At 43.8% G+C, this 18,965-nt stretch overlaps 1 protein-coding gene across 1 annotated transcript in view; it reads right to left on the minus strand.

The window, feature by feature from the left end:
• The window catches only part of LOC124258388 (probable methyltransferase-like protein 24), a 33,129-nt gene extending 15,187 nt beyond the window's left edge, over window positions 1–17,942 (minus strand). Inside the window, exons 1-2 of the mRNA XM_046692483.1 lie at window positions 17,480–17,942; window positions 383–447 (exon numbers count right to left, since the gene is read on the minus strand). Of these exons, the coding sequence (XP_046548439.1) occupies window positions 383–447; window positions 17,480–17,638 (224 nt within the window). The 5' untranslated portion in view covers window positions 17,639–17,942. The remainder of the gene's footprint in view (window positions 1–382; window positions 448–17,479) is intronic.
• Window positions 17,943–18,965: the final 1,023 nt, after the last annotated feature.

Below are 18,965 nucleotides of genomic sequence, written 5' to 3' on the forward strand. Positions count from 1 at the left end.
CTGTGTGCCTAAACGACTTTGGTGTGACTGACCTGTGTCCCTACCCGAATGTGGTGTGACTGGCCTGTGTGCCTACCCGAATGTGGTGTGACTGGCCTGTGTGCCTAAACAACAGTGGTGTGACTGACCTGTGTGCATACCCGAATGTGGTGTGACTGGCCTGTGTGCCTAAACGACTGTGGTGTGACTGACCTGTGTGCCTACCCGAATGTGGTGTGACTGACCTGTGTGCCTAAACAACTTTGGTGACTGACCTGTGTGCCTACCCGAATGTGGTGTGACTGACCTGTGTGCCTACACGACTGTGGTGTGACTGACCTGTGTGCCTACACTACTGTGGTGTGACCGGCCTGTGTGCCTACACGACAGTGTTGACACTGACCTGTGGTAAATCTCCAGGACTTCCGCTTCCTTGAGTTGCTCCAGCTCCTGGGCTACATCAAAACCCTGTCAACACACAAAAGGTCATCAAAATGTTGCAGACAGGAGATGGACGGAGGGAATGTAAAGCGTGATGGGTGGTTACCTGTGTACAATTTCCTTTTGCCCGCCGTGTGCATGCGTTAATTGTAGTTTGATTGAATTGTGGTGTTGGCTAGTGGTAAAAGCGCCCGCTCGCCATTGCTAAAACCCGAGTTCGATTCCTCATATGAGTACAGAGTGTGACATTCATTCTCGTGTCCCCTCGCCGCGATGAAGCGGGAGTAAAATCAGACACTGAGACAAAAAAAAACATTTTGTACCGAATAAAATAAACTTAACTAAACCTGCAGAGGTTTCCTAAATTCTTTGAAGAGAGTCGTCCTTGGGGTACATATGTGCATTTTCTTCGGCTGAAAATGTCCTGTGACAGTTGTATCAATGTTTTAATAAAAATATTATACAATAAATAAAATCTTTTTTTATCTATTATACGGCCCCCACCACGTGGAGTTACCTCCCTGCTACGCATGCGCAGCCAACCAGGTAAGCACCTAGGCCCGTATCATCATTCCTTCTGCTGAATAAATCAGTGAACAGAATTGCGGGGAGCTGGGCGGCCCTACCCCAAAGGACGACTCTCCTCAAAGAATTAGAAACCTCTGCAGATTTAGTTAATTCATTTTCAGAGAGACCGTCCTAGGGGTACATATATGCATAAACTCAGACTCCCAAAGACCGGAGGCCAGGGAGGAGGGAATTCTGTCAAAGTACACATGAATAGCGATCGTTAGGAATAACAGACGCCACACCACTCATCTGTCACATGTCCCGGAGCTTCAGCGAGAGGCATTATGGGAGGGTAACCGACAGGGAGGATAAGTACTTAGGACCGACCTCGTAGGTTAAGCATAGCAATTTTGCACACAGTGCGAAAATAAACAACCCCACCCACATCATGGTCTATTAGAGAGCACCGTAGGGGGAAAAAACCAACTCACAACCAACCATAATCTCCGGAGAGAAGTGATAGGAGTTAGATCACACAACAGCAGACATATCAATAAAACACAATTGAAAGAAGTGTCAACTAACCAGATAACAAAGACTCACTCGGTCAGGGTGGCAGGACACTGTCAACTGGAGAGAATAAAACGGCCAAAATGCGCACGATCACGTGAATGTGTATCGAGCTGATAGTGCCTGATAAAAAGTGCTAGGCCTGCTCCAAAAAGCGGCAGAGCATATCTCTTCAATGGGTAGTGCCAATGCAAAAGCTTCTGACGTGGCTACTGCCCTGACCGAGTGAGCCTTCAACCCCTCAGGGGGAGGCTTGCCTCTAGCCTGATAAGCAGCACAAATGACCGAAACAAGCCAGCGAGACAGGGTCTGTTTGCTCGCCAGGACCCCAGCCTTCCCGTCACCATAACAGCAGAACAGATGGGTACCCGTACGGATCCCCTGTGTTCGTTTGATATAGGCCTTGAGAGTCTTCCAGACATCCAACGGGTGAGTGCTCCCCGATGTGGAAGGCTGGATAAGAGTAGGAAGTTCGATAGGAGCTGTCACATGGAAAGCGTGATCGACCTTCGGGCGGTAAGTGATAGCAGGTCGAACCCGATCCACGCCAGCTAAAAAGCGCTGCATGAGAGGGTGGTGCTCCAGAACCGGGTGTGAAAAGTGGAAATAGCGGTGAAGTAGCCACGAATGGTCAAAGCCGCCAAGCCTTCTTCCAAACGAGCTTGCAAAAACTCCAATACTCGGACTAAATCCGCAGAAAAGGGATCTGCAATCCCCTTATCTGAACACCAGCGTGCATAGCGGGACCACCTATCCTCATACTGAACGTTTGTCGAATCCCGCCTCGAGGCCAGAATTTTGTCTGCAACTGCTGCAGGAATACTGCGTGCATCGAGGCTAGACCTGACAGAGGCCAAGCCACCCACTGTATTCTTGGATTGGGGTATGGCGCGCCGTTCTGAGTGAGAATGTCCGGTCGCAAAGGTAATAGAACAGGAGGCTGAGCCAGAAACCTGAAGATTACCGGAAACCAGCTGTGACGGCCATAGTGGTGCCAGTAGCACAAGTAGCCGAGCTGGCTGGGGGAACAGCTGGGAGAGGACCCGGGAAATGAGTGGTACCGGCGGGAATGCCCAGAGCACTTTGCCAGTCCAATCCAGCAGGAAGGCGTCGGAAGCCAACGCCCTGTGGTCCGGTATTCGAGAGCAGAACACGGGTATCTGATTCGTCCCGCCAGACGCAAACAGATCCACCTTGAACAATCCGTACAACTGGGAGATAACTCTGAATATGTGCCGGTCGAGCATCCACTCGCGCGGGGCCAGGATCCGGCGAGAGAGAGCGTCTGCTCGCACGTTCTCCAGCCCCGGGAGATAAACAGGAAGCACCTGACAGTCGCACTGGTCGCACCAGAGGAGAAACTCTCACGCCTCCCAAAGGAGCGCTAGGGACACCGTGTCGCCTTGCTTCAGGATATAGATCATGGCCGTACGGTTGTCCAACTGAAGACGAACCACCTGGCCCTGAACATGCTCCCGGAAGCACTCGAAAACCAACCGCACAGCTCTCAGTTCCAAGAGGTTGATGTGAAGGCGGGCTTCAGCTTCGGCTTCGGACCAGAGTCCGGACACCGACAGACTGCCCAGAACACACACCCCCCAGCCCGTGAGGGACGCATTGGTTTGAATTGTAAGAGCTGGCGTCGGGATTTCCAAAGGGATCCCCTTGGAGAGATTCCCCAGATTGGTCCATCACTGAAGGTGAGGAGACAACCACCCGGGGACTGTGAGACACTTTTCCAGATCCTCCGAGTGAGCCCAGACTCGCCAAAGCTTGCTGTATAGGGCGCATCCTCAACCGCGCCCGCCACACTACAGAGATAGTGGCCGCCATATGGCCCAGGAGCCAAGTCCAAGCTGGTGCCTGGGGCTGGGAGAGGAACGAAGACACCATCTCCCGTACTCTGGTGACCCGGTCGGACGACAAGGAGACAAGATCCTCGTGAGTGTGGAACCGTGCCCCGAGAAAAAACAAGTCCTGGGTGGGTACCAGGTCGGATTTCTTGAGGTTTATGATCCACCCCTGTTGGAGTAAACTGTAGTTATATTGTTTTGTGAATATTGTACATACGCATCAGTCACTTTACTCATTTGTTTTTAGCGGTATGTAAAATACAAAAACAATTAACTCCCTTGTATCTTCCGGAAGTACCTGTACATGTGTTTCCCATGCTCAGTTCAAATGTAACCGCCGATGTGCGAAGAAGGTATATTAAACTTTTAACCCCAACTTGGATGCCTTTGTCGTTCCTGAGTGAGAAGCACGATGTCAACAGGTTATGGGCCCAGGCAACGGTTGATGTTCGACGGAGAGGAAGAGAAATATGAACTATGGGAGGTGAAATTCCTCGGACATAGCGCTTTTGCAGAAATTATACTGACGTGATATTACCGACCGAAGAGTGCGCCGGAGAGCCCTCTGCTAGCAAAATGCTGATGCTTTTGCTGAGTTGGTGCAATGCCTGGACGATAGAAGCTTAGCCCCTCGTAATGAGGGATGCTAAGGATGATGGAAGAAGAGCACTGAAAATTTTACGAGAACATTATTTAGGGAGCGGAAAACCACGAGTCATCTCGTTATACACAGAACTCACATCGCTGAAGATGGGAACGGAGTGTACAACTGACTATGTAATCAAAGGCGGAGACTGCCGCTAATTCTTTGAAAATGGCAGGTGAGACAATTAGCGATAGCCTCTTGATAGCAATGGTACTTAAAGGTTTACCTTCTTCATATAAAACCTTTGCTATAGTGGTAACACAAAAAGATAAGACCATGACTTTTTCGAGTTTAAAAACGGCTCTCGCGAAGTTATGAAGAGACTGACAAAATACAATATACACGTAAAGGTGAAGACAGTATTATGACATTCAAGTGTTATTCATGTGGAAAGCCGGACATAGAGCATCAGAGTGTAGAAGAAGGAATCAGCAACAGACACAAGGACCAAAGAAGTATTATCCAAATGGAAACAAGAAACAAGGCCGATGGTGTGACATATGCAAAAGTCCAACACATGACACAAGATTTTGCCGGAAGAGAGATACTGCCAAAAGTGTGAGTAATGAGAAAGAAAATTGTGAGCCAGATCATTCATATTTAGCATTCAAGGTTAGTGTTCAAGATGAAACTGGGGATCTTCTTAACAATCTTCTTGTGGACTGTGGAGCTACAACACATATCATAACTGACAAAGACAAGTTTGTTAATTTTGACGAGACTTTCCGCACATCTGAACACTACATCGAAGTTTGCTGATGGAAGTAGAACTAACGGGATTGTCCAAGCTAAAGGTGAAGCATGTGTTTCTTTGTGTGATGTCGACGCGGTAAGCAACACAAAGTGATTCTGGAGGATGCGTTATATGTTCCATCGCTCAACCAAGACATTTTGTCTGTGCAGGCAGCTACAAACAAGGGAGCAACCATCAATTTTAATCCTGACAGAGCATGTTTGAAGGCTCCAGACGGTACTACCTTCAACATACTAAAACATGGTAAACTTTATTACTTGAACAACACTGTTTCATCTAAATGTGTTACTCATTCAGCCCAAGACTGGCATAAGATTCTTGGACATTGTAACATGAAGGATGTCATGAAACTAGAAGAGGCAGTAAATGGTATGAAGATTGCTGGTAAGGCACAGAATGATGTATGTGACACTTGTGCTAAGGGAAAGATGTTCCAGTGGATAGATAGGAAACCCTGACGAAAGCGAGCAACTAAGACACTTGAGATGGTTCATTGTGACTTAGCGGGACCCATTGAGCCATCAGCTCGTGGTGGTTTTAGATATGTTCTATCATTTGTTGATGATTACTCAAGTACTGTTACCTTGTATCTCCTGAAACAGAAAAGTGACACACCAGCAGCTACAGAAAAATTCTTAGCAGATATGGCACCATTTGGAAAAGTGGTCACCTTGAGGACTGACAACGGGACAGAATTCACCAGCGAAATTTAGGCACATTCTCATCAAGAACAAGATCGTCACCAGAGGTCAGCACATTACTCACCCCATCAGAAGCGTGAACAGTAGAAAGGGCATGGCGTTCCCTATTCGACATGGCGAGATGCCTCATCATTGAAGCCAAGTTACCCAAGACTCTGTGGTCATATGCTATCATGACTTCAGCGTGCATTCGAACCGGTGTTACAACAAGAGACTAAACAAGACACCATTTGAGGTTATGACAGGTCAGAAGCCAAATCTGTCAAATATGCATGTTTTCGGCACAGCTTGTTTTGCTTATGTTCAAGGGACGAAGAAACTGGACAATCGCAGAGCTTAAAAAGGTGTTTTCGTTGGATATGATCGTGAAAGCCCAGCCTACCTGGTCTACTTCCCTCAACAGGATGAAGTCAGAAGAATAAGATGTGTGAAATTCACAGAAACATTTACAGAAACTGTTTATGAACCTGACTATGAGGAAGAACAGGAAATCTACAAGAGACCTGAGGCTGAAGAAACTAAAGAACAGGAGAAAGAAGAAACACAACATGAAGAGAACAAAGGTCCAATGACAGAAGGAAACCAAAAGCAACAAGAAGTCGAGCCAACAGCCAACGTAGATATCCCAAACGACAAACTACAAAACCCAAACGCATGGAGGACTATGTATGTGAATCAGACATATCTGAATCTGAGGATAGTGCAATGTACACTGTACACTACTGCTACAAAATGGCGAGCATTCCAACTACATATGATGAAGCAATGTCATCGCCTGACAAAAGAGAATTGGTATCAAGCAATGGAGGAAGAAATGACAGCATGCACGTGACAATGAGACATTCGAAATCACCAACCCACCAGCAGGTAAATCGACAGTGGGGAAGATGGGTATTTGACATAAAATCTGGTCACGCGGCGGTGAGAGATATAAAGCAAGGTATGTAGCCAAGGGATATTCACAAGTTCCAGGCATCGATTACCATGAGACTTTTGCTCCTACTGCCAAAATGACCTCAATTCGACTCTATTACAGCTTGCGGTTCAGCGAGATATGGTAGTTCATCAGATGGACGCCAAGACAGCATACCTGAACGGCTAATCGACTGTGAGATATATGTTCACCAACCAGAAGGATTTGAGGTTCAAGGTGAAAATGGTGAAAAGCTTGTGTGGAAATTGAAGAAATCATTGTATGGTCTGAAGCAGAGTGGTAGAAATTGGAATTCATTGCTTCATACATTTCTCATAGAAAATCTGCAGTTTGAACAGTCACTTGCAGATCCCTGTGTGTATTGTCAGAGTATGGATGGTTCTCCTGTGATTATGATAGTGTGGGTGGATGATATCATAGTTGCTGCTGAAAATGATACAAACCTTCAACATGTGAAAAATGTATTGTGTGAAAGATTCAATATGAAGGATCTAGGAAAACTGTCAAGTTTTTCTTGGAATTGAATTCAGCTGGGAAGGAAACAGTGTGGAAATGAAGCAGACCGAAACATATGGAGAAGATGCTGGAGAAATTCGGTATGAAGGACTGCAAACCAAAGGCCATTCCTTGTGAACAAGGTGTCGATAAATCAGGCTTAACGAGCTGGCGACACAACTTGATGATCGAGACTGTACCGGAAATCGTAGGAAGTTTGATTTATATCATGACTTCGACAAGACCAGACCTATGTTATGTAAAGTAACTAAACTCTCTCAATATATGGCCAAGCCAACATCAACTCATCTTGGTATGGCTAAACAAGCATTGAAATACATCAGAGGCACCAGTGACAAAGGTTTGAAATATTTTAAATCATCTCTTCCACTTGAACTTGTGGGATATTCAGATGCAGACTGGGGATCATCACCTGATAGGAAAAGCATTACTGGTTATGCATACCGGTTGAGTGATAATGGAGCTCTGATTTCATGGAGAAGTAGAAACAACCAACTGTGGCTTGTCAACCTGTGAGGTCGAATATATGGCCATGGCAGCCTCAGTACAGGAGGGTAAATTTCTCCGACAATTGTGGAAAGACATGAGTGGAGACTGTGACTCATTTACTGTAATGGTCGATAATCAGGGCGCAATTGCATTAGCTTAGAAACCCTGTGACCCAGCAGAGGTCCAAGCATATAGACATTAAATACCATTTCATTAGATCTGAAGTCCAGAGCGGTATGGTAGAACTTGCATACATTGCGTCAGAACTGAATGTGGCTGATGTCTTCACCAAGCCGGTGTCATCAATCAGACTGAGAAGACTTGTCAAACTCAGTAACCAGTAAGACATTGATCATGTGTATATAGTACATAACTACAGTTCAAGTGGGGGTGTTGGAGTAAACTGTAGTTATATTGCTTTGTGAATATTGTACATACGCATCAGTCACTTTACTCATTTGTTTTTAGCGGTATGTAAAATACAAAAAACAATTAACTCCCTTGTATCTTCCGGAAGTACCTGTACATGTGTTTCCCATGCTCAGTTCAAATGTAACCGCCGATGTGCGAAGAAGGTATATTAAACTTTTAACCCCAACTTGGATGCCTTTGTCGTTCCTGAGTGAGAAGCACGATGTCAAAGTAGAATGTCTAACACTGTGTGAGTAGAATCTAGGCTCGCTGGCTGAGTTAGAGCGCTGAGCAACCAGTCGTCAAGGTAAGGGTAACAACGCCACATGAGCTTGGTGAACACCCTGGGGGCAGTGGATATGCCGAAGGGGAGCACCGTGAATTGGTAACCCATCCCGTCGTAAGAGAACCGGAGGTACTGCTTGAACGATGGATGAATTGGCACATGTAGATACGTCTCCTTTAGATCGAAAGCCAATCGCCAGGCGAAGTGTCTCCATCTTGAAGGATGGAACCTCTAGCATGCGATTCAACCCCTTGAGAAAGTACGTGGAATAAAATCCCACCTGTTCCTCGCCCAAAAGCACCCAAGTGTTGCTGGTAGCCTTCTCCCACTCCCGCAGGAATAGAGAGAGGCGGCCCCTCACTGGGACATGTGGTAAGAGAGCGTGAGTGGTCCCTTGCAGATGAACTGACTGGGACGGACCCACTGCGACGGCGAAAAGGCTGGGAGCCAAACGAAGAGGGCTGCTCCTTGCCCTTACCTTTGGCGGGACAGCTCCTCCTCCTACCCCTGCTCAGCGGCCTAAGCCAGCCGGCAGATTCGGGTGTAGGCTGCACCCTGGTGGAGGAACCCGTGACGGGAGCACGGGGGCGAGAAGCCCGCAGATGCTCCAACAAGGCCTTAGAGTCCTTAAAGGAGGTAGCTGCAGCAGCAGCCTCCCGAATGACCTGCTGAGCCCCAGGAAACAACGTCGCTCCCAGACGGAACAGATGGGCTAGCAAGGTCTTCTGTGTTGCTGCCGAGTAAGGAGACGTCGACAGCCACAGCTTGCGCATCCCCATGACAGCGCACATTTCCGTAGACGCCGCAGACCGCAAGGAGTCACTCGCTAGGTGGGCCTGCACTTCGGACAACTGACGATGCAGAACAACATACGGGGACACGTCCCCAGTGCTCCCTTCAGCCTCCAGAGCCGACCTTTGGACAGAGGAAAGGTAGGCCTCATGGATCACCACCCGCACCTGCTGCATGGCATTCCGATAGACTTCCTGATAAGTCCGGTAAGCCTGCCGCAGAGGGGCGCCCACAAGGGCAAACGGTGGTACTAAACGCCCTTGCTTGGCAGCCGGGGCTGCATCAGAGGCAGCCTAGCCTCCCCCCAGGGCCACCGAAGTGAACACGCACACGTCAACCACCGTTACAAAGAAGAGGGAATAGTCCCTCAGCTGGTACCTCTTTACGAGTTCGGGCAAATCAAACCGGAGGCGTGTCCCAACCAGGAGGGGATCCATCACGTCCTGCACCAGGGAAGGCAAGTTGCGGAGCAGTGTCTGCGAGGGTTGCCTAGGGGCAAACGCCTCGCCCGGCAGTCGGAACTCAGATGAGTCCGAGTGACTGGTGGGTACCGCGGCTTGGGGAATGAACTCGGCAATACGCTGCCGCACCTCCCTGAAAGCCATCGAGAAACGGAAGTGCCCTCCAGCTCCTCGACCTCCCCAACGTCCATAGACTCAGCACCCCAGCCCGAGTCAGAATCCGGGTCTCCTCGCGAAAGAGGATCCGAACCCCGACCTGGTGGGAGGTCGAGCCCCAGACATCGAGGGAAGGGAAGAGCCGAAGGAACTCCCCGCTCCGGCAACTGACACCACACTCGAACCCCGGTCCCGAGACACTGGAGGAAGACCAGGCAGAACCCTCCTCCACTCTCATGGGGCGGGGCGGCGCAGGGAACGGAATCCAAGGAATCCTCAACGGACCCTGCCCCAACACCGAGAGGGGAACTGTGGGAGCAAACCCTCCCCCTCCAGGATAGCCGAGGCGTGCGGACCAGAGGCAATGGATCGACAGATGCCTCCAGGCCAAGGGATCGAGCCGGGCTTGCCGATCCCACCCCCGGACTCTCCGTCCCCTCCAACAAACTCGTGAACAAGGGACTTCACAGAGTCCATATGCTGCTGGAAAAGTTGTGTAATTAAAGACATATCAAAACCACTGTGTGACTGAGGAGGCGCCTCATGTGACTTAGGTTTCTTAGCCAGCTTAGATTTTTTAGCTTTAGACGGGGGGACCTCCTGGGTCAGTTCCCCTCCCGCCTCTCGCAACTCTTTGTAGAAGAGAAAATCCACGGGCCTCCGTTTCTGGGCCCGGGGGGAGAAGGCCATGCAAAGTTCACAAATATCAGTGTTGTGGACGACTTTCTCGAGACAGCACAAGCACTTGTCGTGCTTATCGGCTCTGGGGATGTTCTGCCCGCGGACAGAACATCCAGTAAACGCCTGAAAGCAAACACGCAAGCATGTAGCTAACAGCGGAGCCAGCAGCATAAATATACACGTACAAAACATTGAAAATTACGTGAATGCGACCACGGGAAGAAATACTTGGTTAATAACGCAATATGACAACCACGTGGCATGCTAAACTTCCCGCCATGGAAAAGCAACACGTGCGTAAACCACGGGAAAGTTAGCGTACAGTTAAATACAAAGTCACATTAATGAGAAATAACAGACTGCAACAGTCTTATAAAACTGTTCTGTCAAGAACAAATACAGACCATACATACAGTTGAAGTCTCACACATTATTCTTTATACAAGAGGTATTCAGCAAGGCAACTCAAAACACGCCTGAACAGTTGAGTGACAGCAGAAGGAATGATGATACGGGCCTAGGTGCTTACCTGGTTGGCTGCGCATGTGTAGCAGGGAGGTAACTCCACGTGGTGGGGGCCGTATAATAGATAAAAGGATTTGTATTTATTGTACAATATTTTTATTAAAACATTGATACAACTGTCACAGGACATTTTCAGCCGCAGAAAATGCATATATGTACCCCAAGGACGATCTCTCTGAAAAAGAATGAGTCATTTCCAATTGCTTTACATTAGTAAGTGATAATTTTTTCTATCACGGTAACAAACATTTCTTTACTTAAGACAGAGACCATATAATAGAGGGACGGCCCTCCCCAACAGTTTTTCACTAACTATCAGCGCTACGGTAACTGATACACATCGACACCCTGCTGCTAACTTCCCGCTACCGGTACACATGCACAACAGATGCGCAGACATTCGCAAATGAGCACTCTGGTAACCACGTAAACAATATTGCGTAATATCCGGGCCGAGAGTTAATTCCCTTAGCGGGAACTCACCCGTTGCGTTTGACAGTTAAACATTACATGGACAGCTCCAATAAACTGATTACAATAATCTTAATTTTTATCTTATCTCTCATTTGCACATGTCAACTGACAACATTGCAGAACATGTATCATTCGCGAAATGCGTGTCGTCATAAGCCTGGAATATTTGTTTCAACATTCGGCATTGCCATGGACGACTTAATTCATTCACTGGGATGATTCCGACTTGGACCTTGATACTTTACTTGGACATTTGTCAAACGAAAGGGGTTGTAGGCAGGGTGATCCAATCTCCCCATATTTATTCTTATTCGTTGCCGAAATACTTGGGATTATGATAATAAATAACGAAAACATAAAGGGAATTGTGCTAAACGAAATTGAGCATATTATTGGCCAGTATGCTGATGATACTAAATTATTCTTGGATGGATCGGAAGCATCTCTTGATGAAGCTATGAAAACACTTATAACATTTTGCAATATGTCTGGTCTAAAAATAAATATGGACAAAACCAAAGCAGTTTGGCTTGGGGTAATGGCTTGCAGTAAGACAACTTTATCCCATGATTTTAAGCTAGATTGGCATAGTGAAAATTTTGACGTTCTGGGAATAAAACTTAATGCAGACTTACAAAACCTATGGGTGATCAATACTAAAAAGAGACTTGAAAATATTAAAAGAATTCTTTTGAGCTGGAAAACACAAAATTTAACCCGGGATTGGAAAAATAACTGTTATAAAAACTTTGGCTCTATCTACTCTTGTTCATATCCTCTCTTCTCTCCCAAATCCACCAGATGAGTTTATTACAAACTTGAATAAGCAATTTTTTAACTTCATATGCAACGATAAGAGGGATAAGGTAAAACGAATAAATTTAATGCGAAAGTACGAGGAGGGTGGCCTCAGGATGGTCGATGTTAAAACTTTTATTGATTCATTAAAACTTTCTTGTTTAAAGAGATATGTTTTAAAATCAAACTGCTATAGACTAGCCGGTTTTCCAATAGAACACATCATTAAGTATTAAGTTAGGAGCGAATATTAACAAAAAACTACAAAATTACAAATCCGTACTGGAAAGATGCACTTGATGCCTGGCATAGATATGTAAAGGGATATGTAGTTAATGATATTAACATAAATGAAATTCTTATGCAACCTCTCTGGTTAAATCACCAGTTTCACAATCCATATTTGATAATCAATAACTGGTTCAAACAAGGAATTGTTCATATAAAAGACATTTTCAATGACCAAGAGTTAATCTCATTTGCAGAACTTAAAACAAAATTTGATATTAAGGGCACAGTACTTGACCTAAACCGGGTCACTCTAAGTATTCCAAAAAAATGGAAAGAAGTCATTCAAAAAGCTGGACACCCAAGCATAAAAAATGTATCGATATGTTCCCCTTGGAATGATCTTATTAAACCTAATAAAAGATCTAGGTCATTTTACGATTGTCTCATATCTAAATCCAATTTTCCAAACGTATGCGATAAATGGGAAAGTGAATTAAACAATCATATCGATTGGAAGACCATATTTTTGCAATATACCGGTAAACAAACCATTAAAGACACAAAGCTTTTGGATTTTCAATACATATTTATACATTGAGTTATTTATACAAAACGAGAGTTGTTTAAAATGAAACTAGTTGATAATGACATATGTACATCATGTGGCGTAAGTGAGAATATTTATCATGTATATATTGAATGTCCAACCATTAGAATATTCTGGAAAGAATTCACCAATTTTGTTAATTGTGTCCTGCACAGAACATTCGTCTCTCAGCTCAAGATATTCTATTTTGTGCTAATAGCGACCCTTTGCTCAACCACATGATCATATTAGCCAAACGCCACATTTTTGTCATGAGTGTCAAGGGTGTGAAACCAAGCTTCACCACATAGAAAGGGTTACTAAAAGACGTATATGACATTGAGAAATATATTGCTAGAAACAATTTCAATATGAATTTATTTGAGAGAAAATGGATTATACTCCAAAATGTTCTGTGAATGTGACAATGAAACTAAGCTTGTACCCAAGTGTATCTGCCATTGCTCCAGTTTTACATGCTCTTTTTCCCCCAGTGGAACTTGAAACAGAGTGACATGCCACCCATTATATTATTTCATTACAAAACTATGTCCACAGAATGTTTCATACAAAGTGTATCCAAGTGAAGTGAATAAAAAAAAATGTGAAAAAAAAACAAAACCAAAAAATTCACTAACTGAAAAGTCATGACTGAATATTTCTTGAAGACCCCAGAAGGTTTATGTTCATGATATATCAACTTTAAAGTAAAAAGGTGTATCATGTTATAAATATCTGCAATACCAGCCTGAATAGGAAAATCTGAAAATTGACGCTAACCAATTTTTAACGATGATTGTTCGTGGTAATGAAGCAATCATCAATTATGAGATTTCAACCAATTCCCAACACTATATTGTACTGTGAAGCATTTCAGGGTGTCATCTCAAAAACAACATTTTTAAAATCATTAATTCTCGCAAAGACACGAGGGCCTGTGACTGGCTGGTGTTTCACTAAATGACACTATTAGTCTCTGATTCTAATTTCATACTAATTCGCATAATTCTATATTATAAAGTTGATAGTCCCAACGAAACACGATTTCACATTATCCAAGAGTGTTAATGCTTTTGTAATGCAAGTTTGGGGCTAGCAGTGATTATGCTTTGGGCCGTACAGAGACATTTGGGGTTTTTTCAAAGGGAAGCCACTAAATACTAAAGCCATGAGGACGTATGTAACAATTTTCACAAACGTCACTTTCCTCCGAGCCAATGAAATATTCGTGTTATGGGCTGTACTACATTACGCAATCTATTTTAAAATTTCAGCAAAGTGTCAACTTTAACTTGGCAGGAAACTGCAACCAATAACATTAAAACAACATCATACGTTCTTATATGTACAATGTATTATTGTAGAATAGGACCATAGATCTATATGTACAATTATGTATTACTAAATTCTAAGCCCAGGTTAACTCATAATCAAACTTCATTAGGAAGAATAATGATAACAAAGTCATGATAATCATCACAATTGAACAATAAAGGAAAAAAATACATTTATTTTCAACCGATTAGGTGAATGAGATTTTTGTAGAATGATTTAAATATATATTCGGGTCAACAAACAAAAGGAATGTTATGTCGTCTGCTACAAGGTAATTGAAATGTTCAGTATACGACGCAAATATGGGTTTACGTAAAAAATCATAAAAAATAAAATACTGATCGTAGCCATATAAAATTAGTACCAAGCAAAAGAGGAAATCGCCGTGAATGTTGACATATTTATTCTAAAAATGCTAGTAGTAAACATTTCTTGTGAAAGCGTGCGAAAATCAAGTGTTGTGGAGTAAATATTTCGGAAAACATCATATTTCGTCGCATTGCAGGAGTCAAAATAAGGAATTACGCGACCGCCACAGACTTATAAATGCCACTTAACCAATCTTTATCTTATCTGCTTTTATTACACCCCGGTAACTGAGGATTTGTATTGAGAATTAGTAGCCGTTATTGAAAATCAAAATCGGGACTTTCCCCGATTTTACACCTCCGCCATTGTTCTCACAGAACAACGAGCACACATGACAGTATTCATCAAATACAAAGACAAATATATGCTTTAGCACTGTTGCTAATGAGTAAACATGAAATAAGATGCACTGTTGAAAATATAAGTATACACATGAGAATAGGCTGCGCAAAAAATTAGCATCTTACCTTTGCAATGAAAATACTGCGAAATCGATGACTAAAGTATAATTACACGTTTTCGCCAGCTGAAGAAACTACTAACCGGATAGGCTGCGAATAAGTACAAGCCGTATCCGCGCTGATGGTTTTGCGCATTCTACTCGAGGGCCGTCCATGTAATATAAATATTATCAGTGGTTTGGCTGCATATATGTTTCTGGTGTCCGGCTCCAACTTAACCTCCTTGATGCCACAGGGACATATATGTTCTTCTCCTTCAACCCTCAATTTCAAGTCCAATAGAAATCAATATATCCCACGCACACAAATACACTTCACAGTTTCGAATTCAGCGGGAAATTTCCTGTTTCTTGATACCATCCACGATTATTTTAGACAAACAATTCGTAGCACAGTGCTTTTATGGGTGCGCGATATAAAGCGGAGAATTTTACTGTTTTTTAACGCATAACAAAATGTGGACAACATTTAGCAAGATCTATTTCTCAAACCGCAGAGGTAGTTGCACTTATATTTATACCAACGGATAGGAAATTTAATATTCTACATTTCTGTGTAATTTTATAGCCATACGTAGATCCAGGACCACGCGATCGCAAATCTCGCGTAACGTTAACTTTTCAAACTGTATGAAAATGTGCGCCTGAAAAATAACTCGGCATCCAGGGGGTTAAGCTCCATACCATAGCAAAATCGCGTCAAGCTCCATATCTTGGCTTCCTTGGACAAAGCACTGAGGTGTTAAAGAATGGGAGTTAAGGTTAACCTTAGTAAAGGTTTCGTGAAAGGAGCCCCAGGATTATATGGCGTCAAGCTCTATACCAGGAAGTGAAAATCGATTCACCCTCATCCTGGTTCTTGGAGCTTGTTCCGGATCAGAAAGCGCCATGTTTATCATCTCCCGGGAGAAGCCAGACACTTAACATCAGTCTAACAGTGGATGTATCTCCTGTCTCTTCCTGGGGCGGTGGGGTAGCCTAGTGGTTAAAGCCTTACGCTGAAGCCCCAGGTTCGATACACCAAATGGGCCATTTCCGGTGTTCCCCGTCGTGATATTGCTGGAATATTGCTAAAAGCCAAACTCACTCACTCATCCCTCTTCCCCCGTAGAAGGCACAGTCTGTTCCATCAGCTGGTAAGGTGTTGACCGTTTTCTTGCACTCCTTAGGACTCCTACCGAACTATCCCCCGCAAGATCTGACCATTAAAGGTCAAGGTTATTTCAATCTTGGGCAACTGCATCAAGGTTATACGTCATAGAAAACTCACAAGATTGGTGTTGTTCCACAGGGACAATTCACATTGTCCGTTGTTTTCAGAGAGAATAAAATTAAACATATTTACTTCTATATTTGTATGCCAAAATGGATGAACTTCCAGAGTCTTCATTGTATTGCATTTACATCAAATTTATTATATAAAATATCTTTGAATAATTCAACTGGGTGGCATAAACGATACACTGGGCACAGATGTTTTGGTGAGTGTTTGTGCCCTCCGCACAGAGAGTAGTAGGACTGTAGACGCTTCGTGCACCAATGTGCATCTACGTACGTCCTAACTGTGCATCCATAGTATGTGCATATTAGTGTTGGGAATTGGTTGAAATCTCACAATTGATGATTGCTTCATTACCAACGAGAAAGCATCGAAAAAAATTGGTTAGCGTCATTTCTCAGATTTTTCTATTCAGGTTGTTGTTGTAGATAAGTTTATCATCCAAAACTGTGTTCCACAGTAGATATCGCTTGTGTGAGATCAGACGATATCTCCTAGGAAATATCGTTTTGACAGTAGATTTTGTACAATGCCCTGACAATTTTATGACATCGCTGCACTGCAAATCTAATGGCAGTACTGAGTTAAGAGATGTACAGTTTTCATTGAAAACTAATGAAGAGTGATTTTTGATGATAAATAGAATCTCACCCTCGTGTCTTCTGATATCAAATATATCAACACTCGTTGATGAAAGTAAAAATATCCTCGGCAAGCCTCGGATATTTGTTACTTTATCAACTCGTGCATCATGTTCTCTATATAACATGATGCAACTTGCTACTTTAAAGTGATGACTAATATATCATGAACATAAAGTTCCCAGAGTCTTCAACAAATATTAAGTCGTGACTTTTCAGTTAGTGAAGTAAGTTTTCTAAGAATTAAACACATTTTCAGGCCCTGACAACCTCGAATATATGTTCCATCGACAAGAGTTTCAAACACTAAAACAGTTGTTCCAAAATCGTTTGTGTTCGATTATGAGAACATGTGATCGATTACTTGGTCGTTTGTCTCACTGCGACCAATCTTCGATTATTTCAATTAATCGGAACACCACTAGTGCATATACAAAGTGAATTTGGGATAAAAATCGAATTGAAAATGAAATAACGTGGATATTTCAGTATGTTTATGTAACTACCGATATCGTAGAACGACTTCATGTGACGTACATGTCGGCGGGGTCTATTCAACCAATCGTTACATCCTTATATGAACCCTCCGTGTTCTACTCACGTGGGGAGGGCTCAGAACTGTTCTGCTGAACCAATACAGCAACCAGACCACTGCTGCCAGCACGCCCACGAAGGACCAAAACTTCATCCCCATTATCTTCCTGTAAAGCGTACTGGTCAAGCCTCCCATCGAGGACGTATTGCGTTCAATGTCCATCATATCTTACTGGTGGCAGAATCCGCAAACTCCTTGAATACACGTGTTAGTTTTTTTCCACGTTACGCCGACCGGGAACAGAACAATATTCTTCTAACAGATCGCGTTCTTTCCGCCTAATGATGCCGTTGACGAAGACGTTCAGACGCTGTGAGTGTTTTGCCAGTGTGTCTTCCCCTCATTGGTTAGTATTTTACGTGGATGAGTATACACTTGTGTTTTACCCCTGGCCTTTTACGGCGTCCTACTTACATGCACACCGGTGGCTTATTTAGATGGCCAGGTGATACTGACAGTACGCCGGAAGACAAAGCCATATTCCAACTGGTTCGCGAACTGCGTGTGTCTCTGTCATTCAGCAGATATCAGTAATACCAGGGATAATCTAGAACAGATCGGCGATATGTCATATTTTTCACACACCTCAAATACACCCTAACAATTTTTTTTAAAGTCATAAAATTATCACCATTACTTGCAAACACCTTTCAACTAAAGGTGTATTTCCGTTCTAAAAAATAAACGAATATGTGAAAGAAGTTTTTAGCGGTAGAATTTAGTCTTTCTTCGCTGTGTACCCATTCTCTTCCCACAGAGGTTACTCCTGTCATATCTTCCTACGTAACCTCTGTTCTAATACGGCCCTTTCATGGTGTGAACGTTCAAGACTCGTGATTGGAGGCAATCAGATTTAGTTGTGCAATCAGCGACGTTGTTTCAAAAGTGATCATTCGCAAGGCCTCGGTAATTTCCGTATACTTCGAGAAAACTAAACCTCTACCCCTGCGCGATGCGCAAACGTTTCTTCTAGACAGAACTCAGTCATGTTTTGGCGGATCAGTGGCGTTTCCATCGCCCTCGTTGACAACGGACAAGCTAGCCATTAAACGTCTTGTGTGTAACATCAACACAAGTCCCCGGCAGATGGGGGATATTTGTGGCCTCACATTTGCTTGTGTTAGTCAAGTTGAATCTAAGTCGATGTAACACGTTTTCTGATTGGATAGAAAGAAGGGAGATAATTCGTGTTGGGATCTTTTGCCGCTAGGGGATTTTACGAGAACCGTGAAATATGGCCGTATTAGAACAGAGGTTCGTAGGAAGATATGACAAGTAACCTCTGTGGGAAGAGAATGCTGTGTACCGAGAATTGAAGCCATGCAGTGAGCTATAACATGCCGACTTGAAACTTTACTACAAATCTACTGTACTAATACTGACACTAATAACAATTATTTGACTTAAAATGAAGTGACAGAATTGGTAACTTATCTTCTACATATAGGTTCTCAGTTGTCACAACACTCAGCGAATGTAATCAGCTGTTGAA

The sequence above is a fragment of the Haliotis rubra genome, unplaced genomic scaffold (genome assembly GCF_003918875.1).
Source record: "Haliotis rubra isolate DU_JTF1 unplaced genomic scaffold, ASM391887v1 Scf690, whole genome shotgun sequence".
In the NCBI taxonomy this organism is placed as follows: domain Eukaryota; kingdom Metazoa; phylum Mollusca; class Gastropoda; order Lepetellida; family Haliotidae; genus Haliotis; species Haliotis rubra.